Source organism: Gobius niger (genome assembly GCF_951799975.1).
Source record: "Gobius niger genome assembly, chromosome: 16".
Taxonomy (NCBI): Eukaryota; Metazoa; Chordata; class Actinopteri; order Gobiiformes; family Gobiidae; genus Gobius; species Gobius niger.
Window position 1 is genome coordinate 23,180,902 of NC_136867.1, and position 23,328 is coordinate 23,204,229.

Consider the following 23,328-nt stretch of genomic DNA (forward strand, 5'->3'; position numbering starts at 1 on the left):
ATAATGAACTGATTTTATTATGTACATTGCTGGGCAAATGTATTCGAATGTATGAGCAAGCCAAATTTCTGCCATTATTGTGCATGGTAGACAATAAAGTTTTTTCTATTTTCTATTTTCTAATCTCCAAGTTCAGTTTTTCAGTTCAGTTCATGTTATTTTTAATCAAGAGTTAATCAATGGTGCACTTTTTAGACTTTATTGATCCACAAAAGGGAGAGTGTGATGTCACAGTAGCTTCAATAGTAATCTAAGAAACAAAAGTTTGTTATATTATAAGTACGCAGAAAAGGTGCTCATGCGTTTAAAGGGACTATATGGAGTTTAAAAAGGTTAAAATTCTGTATTTTCCTCCCTTACATGTTCCAGCCATGTCCTGAGGTGTAGAATGAGCCCAGACCTGTTCACCACAACTGACTCTAAAATCTTGCACTGTCACTCAAAAAGTTGTTACTTCGGGTCTGAAGTGCCGTCATTCACGCGCTTAATATAGAAGCTGCAGTAACCTGTATGACCTGAGGTGACAGTAATGAGTATAAAATGGCCAACTTGCATCTAGCCCCTTTAAGCATCATTTATGTAGGAGTTGTATTTATTTTTTAAGAGGTATATTTTAGATCCTTCTTTGTATTTTCCTACATTTGAACATGTGAGGCCTGTCAAAGACAATAACAGTTTTTTGGAGAATGATCTTTTTTAACCTCTTAACCCCACCTGATCCGAGCATATTTTCTCCAGTTTGGGGTTACCCAAATCTAAAAGCTTCTTGGGGGAAAAAAGCAATGAAAATGTGGTATAAATGTGACGAAAACCTAACAAATGGAGAAAAAAAAAAAGTCAAAAAAAGGGACGACAGTTTTGTGACCTTAAAGATTTGGGTAAAGCCAAGCTGGAGAAAATGTGTTTGGTTAAGAGGTTAAAAAGCCTGGCTCTACTTTTTTGTTTCTAAAAATGAAAATGAGGATGAAAAAAAGCTACAAAAGAGCATGTGACAAAAGAGTGATTAAAGTGCAGCAAAAAAGTGACCAAAACCTCTTTTGTGGCATTTTTATGGCTTCTTTGTTGAGTTTTCATCCTCGTTTTCTTTTAGTTGTTGTAAAGCCAAACTTGAGAAATTGTGCTCGGTTCAGGCGGGAGGTGAAGAGGTTAATAACAAGATAAAACATCAAGAAAAGACATTACATCTCCTAACTCAGTGATACTCAAACTTTTCCCACCAAGAACATCCTTATAACCTCATATCTGACCTTCCAACTTCCCCCAGGCCTAGATCTAGATCCAAACTGGACAAAACAGGACTAAAAAGAGTCTGAACTAGACCTAAATTGGACTAAATTATGTTAAAAAGGAAAAAAAAATGCCGCACTAACTCCCTGACCTAAACAATCACAAAGGCTGTGACTGCAACATTTACAAAGTCTGGATATTGTTTTCCCGCTTTAGTCCCTTCAGGTTTGCTTTGGCCTATTTTATGACCCATTTTGACTAGAAATTCTGATGTACCGTCCCGTATCTATTTTAGGCTCAACCTTCATGGTGCCGATTGTCTCTGTGTCACATTTGTCGCTTAAACGGCCTGTATTTACCTTTTCCAGCGGCTGCCATGACCTCCAGCTCCTCCCTCTCCGTTGCCGTGGCGATGGCCTGGGGTAACCTCAGCGGCAGAGGAAGGATGTCCCTGAATCCGAGGACAGAAGGGTAAAAAAACAATCAAAATCCACAGAAATGTAGGGTGTTTGTATCCAGGGTTCCCACGGGACATTAAAAAGCATTAAAAGTCATTCAAGAGCTTTTAATTGGTTTCGAACTGGCATAAAATCTAAAGTGATGGGACATTTTAATTTATTGCTCAAAAGTTCTAACTATCCAAATTTATTGAAAATATCAAAATTGGGGTCTAAAACAGTTTGGGCTGAAATTTACCACTTTTTAATTTATTTATTTTGTTAAAATGTGTCCGTTTTGACCAATTCTCTTTCTTCTGTTTGATTAAATGTTCTCAGAGCTTAAAGAAATTAAATCGGCACTGAGTATTTTCTGCGTGTGTGGCATTAAAATATTGTATTTGCAGCATTAAAAACATTAAATTTGACTCTTTTCTGCCTGTATGAACCCTGTAGATGTACATTTCTTGGGAAATAATGATATTACTCATGTAGTCTTGATGAAAAATACAAAAACACACTCAGCTGCAGTATTGGCTGAAATTAACTCTTCATAGCATAACAACGCCGCCCTTTGTGACTTCCTGTTTCGATCCAGCTCCCCAATATAAAAGCACACAGCTCGTCTCATTGATTAGTTCAGCAGGTACTTGCAACATTACAGGAATATGATTAAATACAGACATTTTAAGTGTTTTGCCTGTTAATAGTTAGGCAGAAAGAAAGTTGAACTGCTGAACTGAATAAGATGGCGCTTTTATTTTGGTGAGCTGGATCGAAACAGGAAGTAGTTATGATTTGAAGTTATGCACAGAGTCAATTGTGCCTTTTGCTTCAAGATGCACTATTCCACTTTATGTATAAACCAAAACAAAAAAAGTTGATGTTAATATTTCACCTTTCTGTGACCCAGTGGATGCTTGGGTGGTTATATATTAGCATAGCGCCTTTTCTTACCATCCAGATGCCCTGTATGATGCTCCAGGATCAATTGTTTTTCCACTGCTGATTTAACCGTATCCAGCGTCTACACATAGCCAAAGCCAATCCTATCAATCGTACCCGATGACGCTGTTCTTCTTTTAAAATAAATGCCATTGCTGTACCTCCATATAGCCGCTAGTCTCCCATTGGAAAGCATTGGATTTAGACATGTTCAAAATAACCTTAAAGCTACTATACAGAGTTTAAAAATATTAAAGTTATGTATTTTCCTCCCCCTACATATTCCAGCCATGTCCTAATGTGTAGAATGAGCCCAGACCTGTTCCCCACAACTGCCTCTAAAATCCTGCATTGTCACTCGAAAAGGTGTTACTTTGGGTCCGAATTGGCTTAGCTTAATATAGAAGGTGCAGTTTCACGTATGACCTGAGGTGGCAGTAGTGAGTATAGAATGGCCAACTCGCATCTAGCCTCTTTAAAGCCTGGTTTCTCATTTTCTTAAACTTTCTACAGCTCGATATTCCCCCTGTGACAACCCTGGGTAAGTTACAATTAAAGAAACCAGGCTGGTTTTCGTAGAGAGCTGGGGAGGAGGAGTCTGTAAACCTTCCATGATTTCCCCCTGGAGCGTAATCATTAGGTGTGTTTAAGATGAGCGAGGCGCTGCAGGCGGCTGCAGGCGAGCGGTGCATGCCGGTCAGATTCGTGTCCAAGAGCGCCTTGGGGAGGCGAGCGAAGTTGCTTTTCTCCGCCTCGCTCGGCTGCCTGAACTACAAAGGCCAAAGGGATTGTGGGAAATGAAGTGCTAAACACGTACACTGACAGAGGACTGACAGATGATTGGATACGAGTTGTGTTTAGATCAGAAACGTGTTGCCTTGACGCTCCGCAGCCTCCTGCCTCCTTTTTTCTCATCATTTCTACTTAAATCTGCAGAAATGCTTCAGAGTCTTCATATTTGACAGAAAGTGCGAGTGTGTTCAACATATGGCCTACATTTAAATAAGCATACAGTAAGTTTATTATTCTAATCCTAAACTGTAAGAGGAGAGTCTGTTATTTTAGCTGTAGCGATGGGGCGTCTGTCTGGTGTGTGGGAGACGCAGAAATGTGTTCACAAACTTTTAAAATAGTTTTATTCCCAAACTCTTTCTAACAAACGCGAGACGCTGCGTGATCTGAGGCTCCTCTCTGTTCTCGGGGCTGAGATGTGTCTGACTTGAATAGAGGCGCCTTTCTCCGCCCTCGGACGCCACCGCCTGGTCTCGTCTGGAATCGAGGCGAGGCGCACTTCATCTTAAACACACCTATTGTGGCTAACGGGGAGGAGTGAGGAGGAGTCGAAGCATCATAGGAGTCGCTGGGATGGAGAGTAAAGGCGCTAAGATAACCCTCCATACACAGCTAATGGGTCACTGAAAAGTCAAATATGCACTAATATCAACTTTTTTTTACATAAAGTCATTGAAACTTCCCCTTTTCCTCTGTTTGATAAAATGTCTCAGATCTTAAGAAATTAAACATCCAGATTTTTTTTGCATTTGTGGCATTTTAATGATAGTATTTGGGCATTAAAATGGCAGTCAATTCCACCTGCTGCTGCCGATTGTTGGTATAAACCCTAGAATCGTGTGTGGTTTAACATCGAGTCCTTTCGTTCAAGAACAGCTGCATCTTGAAACAAACCACTGTGGCTGCGTCCATGTCTCCCATGATGCAACAGCAGGGAATAAATCCAGCTGTTTTTGACTAATTGGAGTTAATATTGTATGAAGCTGCATGAAAATGATTATAGTCGCATTAGCAGTGTGTGTGTGTGGCAGGGTTAATTTCAAAGTCATGTCGTTGCTGACTGAAATTAGACTAAAAGCTGCAGATATGTTGCTTACTCATAAAGTGGTGACTGTGTGTTTCATTACCTGCTGACACAGTAGAAAGAGACCAGTTTGAGGATGTCATCAAAAACCAGGAAAGAGCCGTCCAAATGGAGAACTGCGACAGGAAACACAGCGTTCATATCAAAATCACTGACCTCATGTTTTCTCTGTCCACGCACGAGTCGAGTCGGGGCTGAAACATCTACAGTGACGTTGCTCAACTATTTAATACAAAAACAGATCCAGCTGCAGTTCTGATTGAAGTTTTACACATGCATTTTTAGTTTGGAATATTCAAGTTTCCCCGCATTCCCATGTTTGGTTGAATGTTTTCAAATCATCAAAATGAAATATGCAGAGACTTTTTGCATTTGTGGCATCAAAGGTTTAGTATTTAGGTATTTAAAATTTGACTTGCTGCCACCTGCCTTTGACTGAATTGTGCTAAAATGTAACCTCTCAACCTGAACCGAGCTCATTATCTCCAGTTTGGGTTTACCCAGAACAAGAAGATGAAAATGCAACAAAAAAGTATCAAAAAGTGATGGAAAAAAAGTGATATGGCCAAAACATAAATCAGTTTGGACGATTACGTCTCCTGATATTTCATATGAAGAAAACTGCTCCGAGTCCTGCACATTAATATTAAGATTCATCATATAGCTGACAATAAGGCCCATTAAAAATGTCATTTCTGTTTTGAATATTCTTTGTCTGCTCTCAAAAGTAAAACTTCTTAAAGGGATATTTCAGGATTTTTGACATAGGGCCTCATTTCCAAGTTATCCAGAGTGTTGTGGATGTTGTGGAGTTATTTTTTTTTTGTAATTCATGCAGTTCTTATATTTGAAGAGTTTCGTGGTGCTATGCTAGTGCAAGGCTGGCGCATTTCTATGGTATCAGCTAGCCTGCATTAAAAACAGTCTGACCCGCTCCACAGAGCACCTGAGGCAAATCACTTATAACACCAGACTAACCATATAAATGTCTGTCGATAGAATAATTTTAAAATACCTTATATTTGAGCAGCATCAGCTTCGTGGTTGTATAAGCTACGCAGCGGCGGAGTGATCTGCTAGAAAATAGTCCCTCAAAATGCGATCATTCATGTGATGCAAGCTCAGTTATATTCCAAAAATTATTCTATCGACACAAACATTTATATGGTTAGTCTGGTGTTATAAATGCTGATACCATAGAAATGTGCTAGCCTTGCACTAGCCTAGCGCCACGTAGCTCTTCAAACATAAGAACTGCATGAATTACAAGAAAAAATATCTCCAGAAATCAGCAACACTCTGGATAACTAGGAAATGAGGCCCTATGTCAAAAATCCTGAAATATCCCTTTAACTTGGATTCCAACAGGCATTAAATTTAAAATTCTTTAGAAATGGTGACATGGATCAACTTTTTAACTTTCAAAATCACAAAAAATATGGTCCAAAACACTAAATATCCACATTTTTCATCTTTCCTCAACTCACTGGACTAAATACAAATATTTAGAAATTACAAATGTTACAAATTGCAAAGCCTTTTCTAATTTAACTTCCTTTTGGCCGCGATGAATCCTGTTGCCCTAGTTGGCGCTGATTTAAATTTCATACGTGTCTCGCGCCGCTTCACTGCCAGGTCGCGCACCCCTGCCCCGTGTTGTTGTTGGTCGGGCAGACGGACAGACAGCGTCAGGCCCCTCTCCTCCTCCTCCTCTTCCTCCTCCTCCTCCTCCCCGGCGCCGTGAACCAGGAACACCTGCGAACATCGACGCAGCTGTCAGAGCTCAGGTCAGACGCGAAGACACGCACCAAATATACAAACACTTACACATGCATTATTCACACAGGGGCATCGTCTTCCCTGTTCTCTGGGTCTTTTCTGTAAGCTCTGGTTTCCCCCATCAACCTACACCATGTATATTAGGCTAAACCCCTAGTCCTTATTCATTTTAATCATAGAGACTTTCATTTAGTAATACATGTAAGTTGTATGTGTCTTTTTAGGCCCAGTTTAGTCTAGATTTCACCTCGATCCAGGCCTTGTGGTGACGCTTACAACAAATAGCGTATTGAAATGTTTTGACTTGAGCTACTTTTCAAACCATTTCAACACAGAACCGTTCAAAATTGTGGACAAGGCTAATAAAATACTGAATGAGGACCTTGACAAGAATGGAATTTAGCTAAATTCGTAAAACCCTATCTAAAAACTGAACTTTTGCACATTTGTTTAAAGGTGCACAATGTAACTTTTTATGTGAAAAAAAAAATGACCGTTTAGTGAGTCAGTGGCGTTATGGGTGCAGCATGGCCCCTTTGCTTTCCCTCACAGTGGTCTTTATGACGCTCCAGGATCAATTGTTTTGAGTTTTCTGGCCTGTTTCTTGTACGAAACCGAAACAACTATTGATCCCGGAGCATCATAAAGGCCACTGTGGCGGAAAACAAAGTTGTCATGCTGCACCCATAACGCCACTGAGTCATTAAAAGGTAAAATGTGCAATAAATGCAAGATGGTCATTTTATGCTCACTACTGCCTCCTCAGGTCTTACCTGTAACTGCAGCTTCTATATTAAGCTCGTGCATGACGACACTTCGGACTCGAAGTAACGACTTTTTGAGTGACAGTGCAGGATTTTAGAGGCAGTTGTGGTGAACAGGTCTGAGCTCATTCTACACATTAGGACATTGTTGGAACATTTAGCGGGAGGAAAATACTTAGTTTTAACATTTTTAAACTCTGTATAGTCTCTTTAAGGCAAAACAATGTGCAAATTCTCAGTCAAATGAAGGATCATAGTGATTTTGTGATATATGGAGGTTAATATTTTTATGATAAAATATCATCATAAAATTATAATTGATCGTAATATTATAAAATATTATATCATAAAAATATTTTAAAAACACATTATTTTTTATGACGTAATTGACTGATGTAATATAAAATCCATTACATATTGTCAACCAGACTTGGAGAGATTATTTCATGCGTCTCCAGTCGGTTAGACGACTGTAACGGCCTGTTCACTGTCAGACAGCTGCAGTATATCCAAAACGCTGCTGCTCGAGTCCTGACCAGAACCAGGAAATACAACCACATTAGTCCAGTGCTCCGGTCTCTGCACTGGCTTCCTGTCGTTTAGAGAATAAAATTTAAAACAGCTCTGCTCGTGTACAAGTCTCTTCATGGTCGGGCCCCAAAGTACATCTCTGACATGTTAAAGCCGTATGAACCATCTCGAGCCCTGAGATCCTCACTAAACAGGCTGCGTTTTAGTTTCATGCAGCAAAGGTGTGGAACAGCCTCCGTGTTGAGTTGTCGTGTAGGTGAAATGTGCCATACAAATAAGCTTGCCTTAATATAAGAATCTGGTGATATACTGTGCAGCTCTAACATGCAGCTGATGAATTAAGCCTTGCCCAGAAGCTTCTGTCTTCATTAATTCCCTTTGCCGGTTGTGATGACTTTGCTAAAGAAGCCGCCTTAGATGAGTCATGTTAACGCCTGCCACCAGTATAATTTGCCAAGTTATACAACAGACAAAACAGTAATAAGTCTATCAGCTCCCCATTTACGAAGCTAGAGCGATTTCGAGTTGAATGAATCCTTGAAGTAATTACAAAAAGTGGCCAATTACTGCTACTTCAAATTGCGCTTTCCCCAGAGAAAGAGAAGTGGCATTCAGATTCTCCAAAGACGAGTTGTTTACCACTTTTTGCTCATCCCTCTAATTTCACATACTCCACTGTCGCCCCGTTTCAGACTAATGTACTGTCTCTCCTCCTCTGTGCTGCTGGATACATTGTGTTTTATTGTTAGGACTTTCTGACCCTGAGATCCGAGTCATTTGTGCAGTTTTCTATCAGTGATTCATGAGGGTTTTGTTGTTTATCCTCCTCCGAACAGAGATACTTTATCAGGCTCAGAAACACATCCCCTTCATCAAACGCTTTTATCTGTTGCCCTGATCAAGCGTGTTCTGGAATTGTAATACTTGTCCAAAACGTATACTGTGCACATACAGGATAATTCTGTAGGGCTGGACAATTTTCGATTTCATTTTTTCCATAATAAAACAAATACATGCAGCTGATTCAGGAACTTAGACACACCTTCCATACAAACCTCAGCTCAAACAAAAACAAAGCCTTCCTCCAGTTTAATTTAACACAAAAGTCTCTCATTGTCCAAACTTCAAAACTAAGAGCTGTTTCTGCCAAAGAATTGTCTGGAAACAGTTTTAAAGACCCATGACGATTATAGAGGGGCTTTGGCTTTGAAGCTATTAATGTCAAATGCTTAAGAAAAGTTGAAATATCACAAAAATCTTTAAAAGGTCTTTAATTTTTATTTCAACTTAGTGGTTGCCTCTGGCTCTGGCACAAAAAAGTCCAGGTTAACCTCTTAACTCCCGTCTTAACCAGTGTTAATTTCGTCGACTAAAATATTTAGTGTTAATTTCAGTCAAAGTGATGTTTTTGCTGACTAACATTGGACTAAATAAAAATGAAAAGCAGAGACTAAAATCATCCAAACTTCTTTTGACCGTCTGAAAGAGCCTCATATGTAAATTCACTGCCAAAGGAGCAGCTCTGAGCTTTGTTCATGTGGAGCAGCTCCATGAAGCAGAAGATTAAATAAGATTATAATGAATATTATAAAGGTCGACTAAATTTGCATGCAATTTTTTGGACTAAATGTCGACTAAAATTAAATTACATTTTAGTCAAAAGACTAAGACCAAAATAAAAATATGGTCTTAACCAAGTGCATTTTCTCCAGTTCAGTTTTACCCAAATCTAGAAGCTTCCCGACTGGAGCTTACAGCTTGAAGGCCAGTTAGCATCTAATTTGAAAGCTAAGACCTACAAAACTCATCTAAATGGATATTATTCCTTGCGTTGTTGCCGTGTTGCCGAGATTTTTTGGATATGTTTTTCCATCGCTTTTTATTGTTGGGTTTTTGACACAATTTCATTATATTTTGCCATCTTTTTTGTCACTTTTTTGTTGCATTTTTGTCACTTTTTTGCATATTTTTTGTCACTTTTTCAGGGCCTTCTTGTCACTTTTTTGTTGCATTTTTGTCACTTTTTTGCATATTTTTTGTCACTTTTTCAGGGCCTTCTTGTCACTTTTTTGTTGCATTTTTGTCACTTTTTTGTTGCATTTTTGTCACTTTTTTGTCACTTTTTTGTTGCATTTTTGCCACTTTTTTGCATTTTTTTTGTCACTTTTTCAGCGCCCTTTTGTCATGGTTATGTTGCTCTTTTGTTGCATTTTTTTCAAGAAGCCTTGGGTAGATTTGGGTAAAGCCAAACTGGAGAAAATGTGCTCTGCTGAGTTGGGGGTTACGAGGTTAACATGACATTAATTGTAACTCACAACACACCTGCCTCCAGACGCTGCTCATGTCCCATAACAATAAACAGGAGCATTAATGTGGCTCATGAACAGGAGTGTGTGAACAGTTACCCCGGCGTGTTGCTCCTTCAGGACGCCCGTGGCTCGGTCTCGGCTCAGTCCCCGCGGCCGCCATAACGCCGAGCTCAGGCGCAGTCTGTCTGTGAGGCTCAGAGCGGGTTTATCCGGCTCTGCTTTTGACACTAACGGGTCAAAAGCAGAGTTCGAAGAGTTTGGAGCTTGTGATTCTGGAGCCGCCGGAGTCGAGGCGGGCGGGTCGATCGGCTGGAGCGGTGACGCGGTGGGGCTCGCCGGGGCCGGGGTGGGGGACAGCGGAGGGGGCAGGTTCGGGGGAGGGTTGAAGCAGGGGGGTTTGGCGGCCGGAGGTAAGGACGGCTTCAGTCCGGGAGGCGGGGGAGGCTTGGGTCGCAGCGGTCGGGACGGGATGGAGACCGGAGACGGCGGCTGGAGGGAGGGAGCGGACAGGGCGATCAGAGGCTGCCTGTAACACGAGGAGAAGAAGGTGTGAGGGTTTCAGAGACTTTATTTTTTTCACGTCCTTCTTTTAATATAGCACATTTACAACAACGCCCACGTTGTTCATGCAGAGAGGAAAAATGTAGACACAATATCGTCAACAGAGTTTGGGGTAGTTACTCCTCGATAGTTACTGTGGTACATCCATGATACTCACAGAGGTAATTAACAGGTACTAGGTAATTATAGTGGTACTTCATAGTGAACTTCCTAAATACTTAAAGTGGTGGTTTCTATATAATAACAATGTAAGTACTAGATATGTACTGGTAAGTAATGGGTACTTTTAGTAAGTCCTAGACACTCAGTGACATATATATTATAGGAAGACTTGGCATAAAAGTGGGTTATGGTAGCTGGTACTGATGTGATTGTTGCTTTTGATTATGATGACTTTATTAATTTTTTTAAGCAATAAAAAAATATTTTAATAACACGAAATTAAATTTATTGAATTTAAATTACAGTGTCTTCCTTGTGCTTGAATCTTGTTTTGAAGTGGTAAGCTCTGTATTTCTACAGTCTTTTCTGTGCTGTTTATACTATATTAATAATACATTTCCTTTATGTTGTTTTATAGTTATACAATCCTAACTTAAATCTACTAAAAACTAGAAATTACCTCTGAATGTATCTAGAAGTACCACAAATACTACCAAGCAATTCCTGCTGTAGTATTACCACAATAAGTAACATAGATGTACCGCATAATTGCTAGATATTACCGCTGTAAGTACCACAGATTTACAGGCCTTTTTATCTGTTGGTTACCGCTGTATGTAGCTCAAAGTACCACTGTTATTACTTAAGATGTACCACATAATTACTAGATATTACCACTGTAAGTACCATGGACCTCCCGGGCCGTATTCTAAAGTGTTGCCAACTGTCTTTTTACAAGGTTTCTGCAGGGCATTGAAAAAGCATTAAAAGTCATAAAATGGGATTCAAACTGAAATAAATCCATTTCTTGGGAAATGATGACATCGCTGAACTATTTTTACTGCTTTGTCAAATACAAAAAGCATGGTGATTAACACAGCTCCAGTTTTGGCTGAAATTGTACATGTTTTTTGCTGAAAAGTTTCCCGCTGTATTCAATTAGTGTATCAGAATTTCCCGTCATTTCCCGTGGGTGGACTGTTTGCAAGTCTTTCCTGGATTTCTTGCATTTGTGGCATTAAAATTGCATTAAAAAAACACTTGTTGCAACAGCTCAACAGCTCAATGTCCAAAGCTAACTGAGTCATGTAAACCAATGGACCCCGCTAGGCTAGGCTAACCCAAAGAAATGAGTGAGCGCTAAGCAAACACGCATATTCGTAGGTTTCTATAAAAACGCCTGCTCCTTTCAACCTGGTACAGCACCAGTGATCAGATCCCACACTTCGACAATGAATGCATTTAGTTTTACAGTTTTATTCTGGGTTTAAGTGAGTACTTTTATCTCTGGTTTGACATTTGGATGCAGCCAGTTTCCTCCTTGGCTGCGCTCTGGGAGCTCACGATCTGATTGGCTGTCCATCAGCTGTTTTTCCCAGTTTTTTTACAGCAGCGAACAAAAATACACAGAATTTTTTTTTTTTCATTTAATTTTTTTTTAGCAGCGAAAAAAATAAACAGATTTTTTTTTTTTTAAATACACAGATTTTTTTTTGCATTGAATTTTTTTTTCAGCAGCAGAAAAAATGCACTGAATTTTTTTTTTCACAGATTTTTTTTTTCAGCAGCGAAAAAAAAAAACTGCATTTTTTTTTCACAGATTTGTTTTTTTTCAGCAGCAGAAAAAATGCACAGATTTTTTTCTCCAGCAACTCTCAATTTTTTTTTTCAGTAGCAAAAAAAAATGACACAGATTTTTTTTCAATATGGTGGTGAAGTACAGATGCAAAAAATTCAGTTACATAAATTCAGTGTATTAAAAAACACTTTGATAATAAAAACACAAATTAACCTTCATACCCGCGACCAAAATCAATTTGACACCCCTGCCTTAAAGCAACACCTTTTTGTGTGAATGTGGCCGAACAGATTGGCTGTAATTTCACTTTAAGCAAAACAAAACTTAAAACAGTAAATAATGAAAGGAACAAAAAAAGTAATTATTCAGAAATATCTATCAGAAAAATACTTAATACTTATTTCATTGTTATTCTGTGATATAACTTTACTATTTAAGGCTCATAAAACTTTTCGTAACAAGTAGCGTCCGTTCATTTGCTCCTTGTCACACCTGCACTGACGGCAGCTGTAACATGAACTTCCTTTACCGATGTTTGACTTTGCACAGTCGTCTGTGAAGCTATAGTTGTGGTTTTGCGGCTTCTCTTTAAAGCTGCCCCGACAACGTACACTTTCGTACACTTCTGACTTTGCTTGACTCTTGTATTATTGAAAAGCATTTCTACGACTTCTTTATATGAGCTGAGTCTCTCCTCTGATTTGGCATAACTTTTTGACTTTAGTTTGAGTTTAGTTGGTTAATTTGTTACTTATCTAAATGCTGTGATTAGTTGTGATGAGTTTGACTAAATTCATGTTGGAGAGACTTAAACAGATGCAGATATTTCTTGAGGTGCAATGATGAGTTTGCCTCTAATCGTAGACCTCTAGATTTAATCAGGAACTGTGTTTTGTTCTAGTTTCTTCCATTTCTGGATATATGGTTCATTATTTATTCAATACCAGAACAGTAAAGTTTCCCTCAGCTGTACTTCTATAATTTATTTTCGTCAGTAGGGTCAATCCTGAACCCTGCTCTGACCCCCTCCCCTCCCCCTGGCTTCACCCTCACCCCTTCCCTCACTCGCCTCCACACGCTGCCCGAATGATATGTTCAAAGACAGAAGGAAAATATCAAAAGTCTTGAAGTCTTATAATATGAATACTTCTATTTAGAACTGCATTTACAGTGCAGAACCTTTAATTCCCGCAACCCTTTAACACCTCATACACTTCCCCGTGTGAGCTTTATATATAAAAATGACATGTCTCAGATGTTTCTTTGGTAAAGTTCTGTCATGAAGCTAAACTCTGCTAACTGTTGCTGCTTCAAACATTTGCGATCCCTGCGTGTGTTAGTGTTGACGCGGTGCCGGGGCAGGTGAGGGGTGTGTTGGGGGTGCAGCACTGGTCTGCTTACTTGGGTCAAAGTTAGCTCATTGTTTGAAGGTCCGACAAAATGGTGGCGCTGAGGGCAGCATTCACGATACTTGGTTTTTGATACCGATACCTGAACGATACTTTTTTCAATATAGGTACTAAATATTTGTCATATAGAACCATATAAATAACGTTCTTCTGGACTATACGGAGTTTAAAAATGTTAATATGATGCATTCTCCTCTCCCTATGTCCTAATGTGTAGAATGAGCCTAGACCTGTTCACAACTGCCTCTAAAATCCTGCACTGTCATGCACGAGCTTAATATAGAAGGTGCAGACCTCAGGCGGCAGTAGTGAGTATAAATGGCCAACTTGCATCTAGCCCCTTTAAAACAGAACAATAATGTTAATTTACTCCATGAAAGACTACCGGTGCTTGTTTTAAAATAGTATTATTTATTTGCCCCTCCTGGAGCCACCACCTTAACGTGGTGGAGGGGTTTGAGCGCCTGAATGATCCTGGAGCTCTGTTGTCGGGGTTTTATTCCCCTGGGTCTCCCATGGCAAACAGGTCTGAGGTGACGGTTCAGAAGCCCCTTATGAGAGACCAACAGGCCAGTTTAAAACCATGAGGCCGTCCTTCTGTGGACCCACCACCTGCAGGAGGAGCCATAAGGGGCTGGTGCACTGTGATTTGGGCAGCTCCAACAGCTGCCCCCACGACCCAGAAACGGACAAGTGGAAGAAAATGGATGGATGGATTATTTATTTGGCTGAATCAACCAAGTCACTTCCTGTAATGCTGTCCCAGGTCCAACAGGGATCAAAACTTGAATCTAAAGATTGATTTTTTTTATACCAGTGAACCTTTTTTTCGAGAGAAGGTGAAACAAGAATTTCAATATTAAAGGGGCTAGATGCAAGTTAGCCATGCCATACTCACTACTGCCACCTCAGGTCATATGTGTAGCTGCAGCTTCTATATTAAGCTTGTGCATGACGGCACTTCGGACCTGAATTAACACCTTTTTGAGTGCAGGATTTTAGAGGAAGTTGTGGTGAACAGGTCATTCTACACATTAGGACATTGTTGGAACATATAGGGGGAGGAAGATACTTAATTTTAACATTTTTAAACTCTGTATAGTCCCCTTAAGAAAGTTGACTTTAATGTTTCACAATAAAAGTTCTGGGTTTAGTCGAGGTAAAGGGCACTTGGAGAACAAATGAAAGAATCAAGTTCTACAAGACAAGAAGAAGAAGAAGAAGATCTTTATTTATATAGCGCCTTTCACAGACATATAGTCACAAAGCGCTTTACATGAGACAGTTGTACATTCACTCCACACTCGGTGGTGGTAAACTACCCAGTGATTCCAAAACGGTTTGGAATCACTGGCTTTGTGTTTAAAGCTGCTGCAAACATGTCACAACACTTGTGTGAATCAGATGTAAGACCTCTGTGATTTTGTCGCCTGACATTATTAACCTAATATTGAGATAATGAGATGTAGGCCATACATTGTTCTTCTTTTTCCTCTTCACAAACCCCAATGTCTAGACTTGTGGGAGATATTTTCCTAAACCTTCACTACGTTGTCTGGCTATGACACCTTTACCAAACACAGTCTAAAGCTTTGCTCATGTGTCGGTGTCTGACGTACATTTTCCTCATGGCTGTTGTTGCTTAAGATCTTCTCGTAAGTGACTTTGAAACAGGATGTTGCAGCTTCTTTTAATTGTGTTGCTCAGACTCAAACCCCTGGATCAGCTTAATAATACAATTCTTTATCTTTATTCTGCCTGAAGAAAATGTTTATTTAAGACTTAACCTTTCAGCGCTGTAGTACAGACAGAAGATTACGTCCTCGGGGAAAAAGAGTCATGAGTTCACGCTGAAATACGAATGTCAGCTGAGTTCTTTGTTAGTATTTCGTCGTCTTTGCGTAAATGTGGCTCTATCTTTAGCCGTGAGGAAACAGAAAAGTAAACTATTCAACCAACAAAACAGGATTTGTATTCGTCATTATAAAACCCAGCCTGAGGAGACATAGTACAAAACAATGAATAAGCCGTGAAATCAACTGAATCCAGCAAAATATCCACAAGTCTCTCCGGGATCTGTTTCTGCATAAGAATTCTGGATAGACCACGACAGAAACATGTTCTCTAAAGCAGGGGTTCCCAAAGCGGGGGTCGCAAAATGATTTTGAGACAGTATTTATTACATTTCTGACACTTTGATTTTTGATTTAAAACATCAAGCCAAGCATCAAACTGCAGGATCCAAACTAACATCACTAAACTAGATTTTAAATATTGGAAATGCTAATTACATTATACAGAAGGGTTCCCGATTCGTTTGTTGAGTGATTTTGGGTTTTTGCGGCCTGAGACGTTTGGGAACCCCTGCTGCTCTTAAGTTTTTAAAGCTGCATCATGCAACTTTTTATTTGAGACAAAAAGTTGATAATTGTTCGTATTTGACCTTGTAGTGACCCAGTGGCTGTGTGAGTGGTTAACATGGTGCCTTTACTTTCTATCACAGTGGTCTCTACAACGCTCCAGGATCACTTGTTTTGTAGGTTTTCTGGTGAGAGGCTACGTCAGCAGTGAAAAACCTTTTAAACAAGTGACTCTGGAGTGTCCTAGAGATGACTGTGATGGAAAGTAAAGGCGCCATGTTAACCACTCATACAGCTGCTGGGTCACTTCAAGGTCAAATACACACAAATATAAAAAATGTTTTCCAATTAAAAGTTACAGAATGCACCATTCAGCTGCTGGACATTATTAAAACACTGGTTCTAAACTGGCATGGGACTCGCAATCATCCTGAGATGACACGCCACAATCCAAATATAACTTAGACTTGTAACATACAATGTAAAATCATATCTATTCCTCAAATAATGTTGTTGGATAAACATTAAAGGAGCTAGATGCAAGTTGGTCATTTTATACTCACTACTGCCACCTCAGGTCTTACATGTAACTGCAGTCTCTATATTAAGCTCGTGCATGACGGCACCTCGGACTTGAAGAACAACTTTTTGAGTGACAGTGCAGGATTTTAGAGGCAGTTGTGGTGAACAGGTCTGAGCTCATTCTACACATTAGGACATGGCTGGAACATGTAGGGGGAGGAAAACACTTAATTTTAACATTTTTAAACTCTGTATAGTCCCTTTAAAAATGTTTATATTATGTATTTTCCTCCCCTACCCACCTGAACATTTTCTCCTGTTTGGCTTTACCTAAATCTAAAAGCTTCTTGGAAAAAAGCGTCAAAAGAGAGAAGAAAATGTAAACATAAATGTAAAAAGCGACAAAGAAGTAGTAATAAAAGAGCGGCAAAAAACGTGCCAGAAAAGCAACAATAATACAACAAAAAAGTGACAGAAATGCAACAAAAAACGAGAAAAAAAAGCAACAGAAAAAATTAGGAAAAAGCATCAAAAAACACAATAAAGTCACAAGAATTAAACAAATAAGTGAAAAAAGAGCGACTGAAAAACAAACAAAAATTTGGCGACAACGCGGGGAAAAAAGATGAAAAAAGTGACAAAAACACAACAAGGACAAAGAAGGACAAAGAAGTGTCAGAAAAGCAACAATAATACAACCAAAAACTGATAGAAATGTGGCAAAAAAGCAACAGAAAAAACTATGAAAAAGCAGTAAAAACACACAACAAAAAACACAATAAAGTCACAATAATGAAGCAAATGAGTGAAAAAAAGAACGACTAAAAAACAACAAAAATGTGCCGACAAAAAAAGATGAAAGCACAACAAAAACGCTCGTTTGCTTTTTTGTTTCCTCACGGCTATAGATAGAGCCACATTTATGCAATGACGACGAAATACTAACAAAGAACAAAGAGCTGACGCAACAGATAAAACGGCAAAAAGAAGTGCCAGAAATGTGTCCAAAAACTGCAAAAAAAGCTGAACAGAAAAAGCAACAAAAAAACACAATAAAGTCACAAAAATGAAACAAATAAGTGAAAAAAGAGCGTCTATGGAGCAACAAAAATGTGGCGACAAAAAAAAAAGGAAAAAGCAACAAAAACACTTCCAAAATGAGTCAAAACTGGAGAAAATGCACTCGGTTCAGGCGGTTAAAGACTCTCTAAACATAAGAAAACAAAACCTAATGGGGAAAAGCTTTAAATGATCCTAAACCAGGTATAAACAAGAACTATCACCCAAACAGAGCTAAACAATGAAAGGATGGAACTATACCACATCCAGGGGCTGCATATGTTTCTTTTATTAGCCCTTTTAAGGAAGCAGATGTGTGTTTAACTCCAGTGTGAGCAGACATGTTAATCATCATTATAAACAACTGCTCGCCTCAGACGACCTCATACTGGTCAATCCAAAGCGGGGGAAGCGCAGGCAAAGCAACCTTTTATCAGAAGTTAGACATTCTTCGCGAAAACTTGTTTCAAAAGCCGCTTTATTCAGCAGGAAAAGGGGGCTGTTTAAAGCCGAGCGCTCCTTTCAACTAACGGAAAAAATGTCCTGAATTCCCACAAAGTTGCATCTGTTTTCGCAGTTATGAAAATCAACCGTCCTCGCGCACATTCCTGGCAAACGCTGCACGACTGAAACCAGGCTTAAGGAATAAACCGTGAAGCAGGCACAGGTTTGAAGCAGGACTAAACGAGACTGCGTAAAGTAGGAGAAAGCCAGGTCCATGCTAGTTCTCAAAGAAGGATTTAGATGAGGTTTGTAAGTCTTTCAAATGAGGGGTTACACTGGCCTATAGGTTGTAAACTTTAGATTTGGGTAAAGCTGAACTGGAGAAAATGCACTTGGTTGGGGTTAAGAAGTTAAGGACCAAATCAGGCCTGAACAAAATGAAAAAATGTGTTGAAAGCAGAACCAAACCAGGTGTTTCTGTGAAGTAGAAGCTGTGAAGCATCTGTTTAGTTCCTTTGTAAACTTGCACAAAACCATTAAGTTTAACCCCCGCCTGAACTCATCACGTTTTCTCCAGTTCAGCTTTCGCCAAATGTAAAAGCGTCTGGAAAAAAAGCGTCAAAAACGAGCTGTAAATGAGGAAGAAAACGCAGCAAAGTACCGACAAAGACGTGACATAAACGCATTAACACTAATAACAGAAAAGTGACTAAAATGCAACAAAAAATTACCAAAAATGTGACAAAAATTCAACAAATAAATGCCAAAAAAAGATATTTTTTTTAGAAAAATTAATAAAAGAATGACTAAAATGCACACAAAAAATGACAAAAAGCAATAAAAAAGTGACATAAAGGCAACAAATATGCAAGAAAAAAGCCACAAGAGAGCAACGCAAAAGTGACAAAAGCGCAACAAAAATGTACAAAAATGTGCAAAAAAATTACTAAAATGCACACAAAAAATTGCAAAAAAGCAATAAAAAGTGACTAAAATGCATCAAATAAATGACAAAAAAGCAATAATAAAGTGACAAAATCGCAACAAATAAATGACAAAAAAATGACAAACAAATTTACAAGAAAGTGACTAAGACCCACAAAAAAAGACAAAAAAGCGATAAAAAAGTGACATAAAAGCGACTAATATGCAAGAAAAAAGCCACAAAAGAGCAACAGAAAAATGACTAAAACATGACAAATAAATGACGAGAAAATGACTAAAAAGTGACAAAAAATTTCCAAAAAAGTGATGAAAAAGTGACATAAAAGCGACAAAAATGCACGAAAAAAGCCACAAAAGAGCAACAAAAGATTAATAGAAAAGCAATTGTCAAAAAAGGTTCCGACAACACAGCAGCAATGCAAGGCAAAAGATCCATTTAGATGAGTTTTGTAGGTATTAGCTTTCAAATGAGGCGTTACACTGGCCTATAGTCAAGAAGCTTTTAGATTTGGGTAAAGCTGAACTGGAGAGAATGCACTCGGTTAAGGCAGGGGTTAAGAGTTGAAGTATGTACATCATTTTTGTGTTTACCCTCCAGAAATTGCCATTCAAACAGTTTACTCTCCAGCTTTGACCTATATATTAGTCCATGAGTCATCACATCTGTTTTGTGAGCTCTGGCAGCTTTACTTTGGACCCCTTGTCCCCCTCCTTTCCGTCCTCCTCCCTCCTCTTTTTTTAACGCATTCCCAACCCCCTATAGGCTCCCGCAAGCTCACTTTTATATCACCCTTTGAACTGCTAACAACTTCACCCATGAATGCAGCGTTCAGACTCACCCGGTATCTGCGACGAGACTAGCCTCCATCATACTTCCACAGTTTTGAAGTTAGGTCTTTGCCCCTTGTCACTACAGAGTAAAAAAAAAAGAAAAAAAAGAGAGAAAACCACGCCTCTCCGGTGCAGGCTCCCCCCTTTTTCCTCTCTTCTTCCTGTTTCAAGCCTGAACAAGGGAAAACGCAAAGGCAAAGGGAAAATGTGTCTATGTGTCAGAGATAGTCCTCCCTTTAGACAGTTTCTTTTTTTTTTTTACCATATTATTGCACTCTCACTCATTTGTTCAGTCCTTTATCTCAAATTCCCTCTGTTGTCTGTATCTTCTGTTTGTAGTTTCCCCATTTACTTTGCTTAACTAGTTTTTCTGACCCTAAAAGCCCTCGCTGTAGTTTATGTCTGCACTTCCTCGCTGCTGTAGTCAGGCAGGAAGAAGCCGAGCCCACTGACCGAACTTCCCCTTCACTCTTCTGTTCATCTTTCTCATGTAATAACGCTGTTTCTAATCTTAGGACTGAAATCCCCTACTCTTTGTACTTTCTACATTTGAAACACACTGAAAAGGAATGAATATATTCATTAAAATGACATAATTAAGTTTGAATTTTGCCTATAGTTTATTTTAACTTCCACTTTCTGACTAGATTTTTCTTTTTTTAGGCAAAAATGTGGTATTCAGGTTCCTCCGGATTATAGTTATTTACAAACCTCTTTTGTTCTGGTCCTTGTTATGTCACGGTTTAAGCTTTTGCTTGGTTTAGAGCTGTTCCAGACCTGACAATTGTTTGCACTATAAAAACTAAATATCAAGCATGGGTTTAAAGCGGTACTAAGTAACTCTTGCCCCTAGAGGCCATAAGCGCAACTGCAGGTGTTGTAACAAGTTGCGCTTTTTTTACTTAATTGTCCGTGAGTGTAAATACTACGCTGACAGAAAAGGCAAAGGGAGAGAGGGATATTCTACATCCAATTGTACGATCGAAATATTATTAAGTCCGCTCAGACTTGGCTGTAAATACTGTTTAAGTGGTGCTAGCCCACAGTTAGCTTTACCCGTTAGCCTGTTAGCTTCTTCGTGATTCCATTAGTGTGTATTGGTTGCTCATGGCAGATAAATCGCAATTGTGGTTTCCTGGCCAGAGACACCAGGGGGAGCAGTTTGAAATGTGCGCAGTAACATCTTCACTTTACTGTGCGGACGCCAAACTACTCCTGGTATTATTACGCCTTACAATATAGTTCCCCCTTTTATCCGCTTAGAAAATCCACATTGTTTAATTTTGTGTTTTATACTCTACACTTCACGTAACCATATTTAAATAGGGAAAATGTGGAAGAGCTTGGTAGCTTCTATCTTCACCTCATTTGGAGCTATACAGGAGAGGAGGAGAGGCTAAATGCTAACGCCGTCTGTGCTGTGTTTACGTGACTGAGGGCACGCGTGAAGACCAGACAGGTACAAATGAACTCGTCTAAACTTGGTTAAGAACATATCTCAGTATGTAAAAACGGTGGCCTATTCCTTTAGACTAATCTAGTTATTTGCTTGCTCTGCACTTCCGTTGATTTGACACTTCCGTTAAAGCGCGAAGCCCGTTCATTTAAGCGGTGAACGAGGGAAAATGTTCACTCCTAAAATCTGATGTTTAGTCGATCTGTGTGGAGTTTGCATGTTCTCCCCGTGTCTGCGTAGGTTTCCCCTATCACTAAAAACATGTGCAATAGGTGACTCCTCCAGCCAGGTAATTCTGACCATCAGCCTGGCTCCACATCATGGAGATGGGTCCCCGGGCGTGGCACTTCCGTCGACCCCTGCTCCTTACAAGTTGCCTCAGTGGCAACGAAGGCTGGGTTAAAGACAAATTTCCCTATGGGGACAATTGAGTATACAAACCTGGATTTATGTAACTATTATGATATGTTGTTGCTGCAGTTGGTCAGGTCTAGGTTCAGCAACACTATGAGCCCAAAGAATGAGTGCTTAACTGAACATCCTGAATGACCAGGTTATTCCATCAATGGATTTCTTCTTCCCTGATGGCACAGGCATATTCCAAGATGGCAGGATTCATCGCACTCACATTGTGAAAGAGTGGTTAAGGGAGCATGAGACGTCATTTACACACATGGATTGTCCACCACAGAGTTTAGATCTTAACTTCAGTGAGAATCTTTGGGATGTGCTGGAGGAGGTTTTGCTCTGGTCACACTCTCACATCATCAGGACAAGATCCTCCAAATATTAGGGCGTGTGTTTGTGTCGACTTTTCACGGCAGTTTATCTCAGTTTAAACCAATCACATTTTTACTTTTTATGTTTTGTTTCCTCATGGTAGTTTTTTGTGATGATGGCCACCGCCAGATACACAGTAGCTCTTCAGATAGAGAGAAACAAAAGTCCAGTTGCATTGTCTTAAACTGACAGTACTGCACTGGCCACATTAGATTGATTTGTCTTGTTTAGAGCCTGTGTGTGTAAACCAACATGGAGCAGATCTGCACAGAGAATCCCCCTCCCCATCCCCCGCCCCGTCCCCTTCACTTTAAACACTTCCAGATGCCTCACGCTCACACACTGGAATGCAAAGTTTTACGCTCTCCGCAAGTTCCTTCGACTCGATCAGCATTTTGACGGGTTTCAATTGTAGCTTCCTATTGCACGAGACCATTGCAGAAAGATTTACAAAACTCCTCTCAAAGTATCTCCACTACTTTTCTCCACTGACAGGCAAAGCTTAATGTGGTCATATCAAAGGTGTTTTTAGAGACTTGTTGATACTTTGTAGGTTTGGATTGACAAAAGACATAGTAGTATTGTTTAGTCATGTGTAGCTGCACATCTGTTTCCTGTGGGCGCTCGAGTGGGTGTATATCTGTGACTGTGGGACACTGAGCAGGGTTTCCGCTGGACATATAAATACCTTCACATCAAGTTAAAGCCTTCGATGCCATTAATAATCATAATTGCTGAGCTAGTGTTACTGCAAAGGTTTGTCAAAAATACAAAAGTTATGGTCCAAAACAGAAAATTTTGCTTGTAAAATGGTATTGGCATTTAAGGCGCAGGTTGTAGAGCAGGTCGTCTTGTAATTGGAAGATCTGCAGTTTGAATCCTGCAGGTGCACACTGTCGTTGTGTCCTTGGGCAAGACACTCCTTGCCTCCAGTGTCTGCGTACATTGGTGTATAAACGAGAGCGAGAATGGGTGACTGGTTCCTTGATGTGAAGTGCCTGAAGCAGGTAGGAAGGCGCTATATAAACGCAACGATAACACTTTATAATATCTACACCTTAATTAGCCTTAATAAATGATGAATTATCACTTAAAGGGATATTTCAGGATTTTTGACATATTTTCCTAGTTATCCAGAGTGTTGCTGATTTTCTTGAGATATTTTCTTTTGTAATTCATGCAGTTCTTTTGTTTGAAGAGTTCCGTGGTGCAAGGCTAGCGCATTTCTATGGTATCAGCTACACTGCATTAAAAACAGTAACTCCAGACTAACGATATACAGTAAATGTCTGTTTTTGGAATATTACCAACCTGCATCACATGAATGATCGCATTTTGAGGGACTATATTCT

At 39.5% G+C, this 23,328-nt stretch overlaps 2 protein-coding genes across 2 annotated transcripts in view; one reads left to right on the forward strand and one right to left on the reverse strand.

The window, feature by feature from the left end:
- rin3 (Ras and Rab interactor 3) overlaps positions 1–19,989 on the reverse strand; it is a 31,126-nt gene extending 11,137 nt beyond the window's left edge. The window contains exons 1-5 of the mRNA XM_079573389.1: positions 19,749–19,989; positions 9,965–10,394; positions 6,096–6,240; positions 4,529–4,601; positions 1,587–1,678 (exon numbers count right to left, since the gene is read on the reverse strand). Coding sequence (XP_079429515.1) covers positions 1,587–1,678; positions 4,529–4,601; positions 6,096–6,240; positions 9,965–10,394; positions 19,749–19,780 — 772 coding nt within the window. The 5' untranslated portion in view covers positions 19,781–19,989. The remainder of the gene's footprint in view (positions 1–1,586; positions 1,679–4,528; positions 4,602–6,095; positions 6,241–9,964; positions 10,395–19,748) is intronic.
- The window catches only part of LOC306976299 (uncharacterized protein), a 79,532-nt gene that overhangs the window by 441 nt on the left and 55,763 nt on the right, over positions 1–23,328 (forward strand). The window contains exons 2-3 of the mRNA XM_079574219.1: positions 1,596–1,698; positions 6,121–6,272. The gene's annotated coding sequence lies outside the window, so the exon portion shown is untranslated. The remainder of the gene's footprint in view (positions 1–1,595; positions 1,699–6,120; positions 6,273–23,328) is intronic.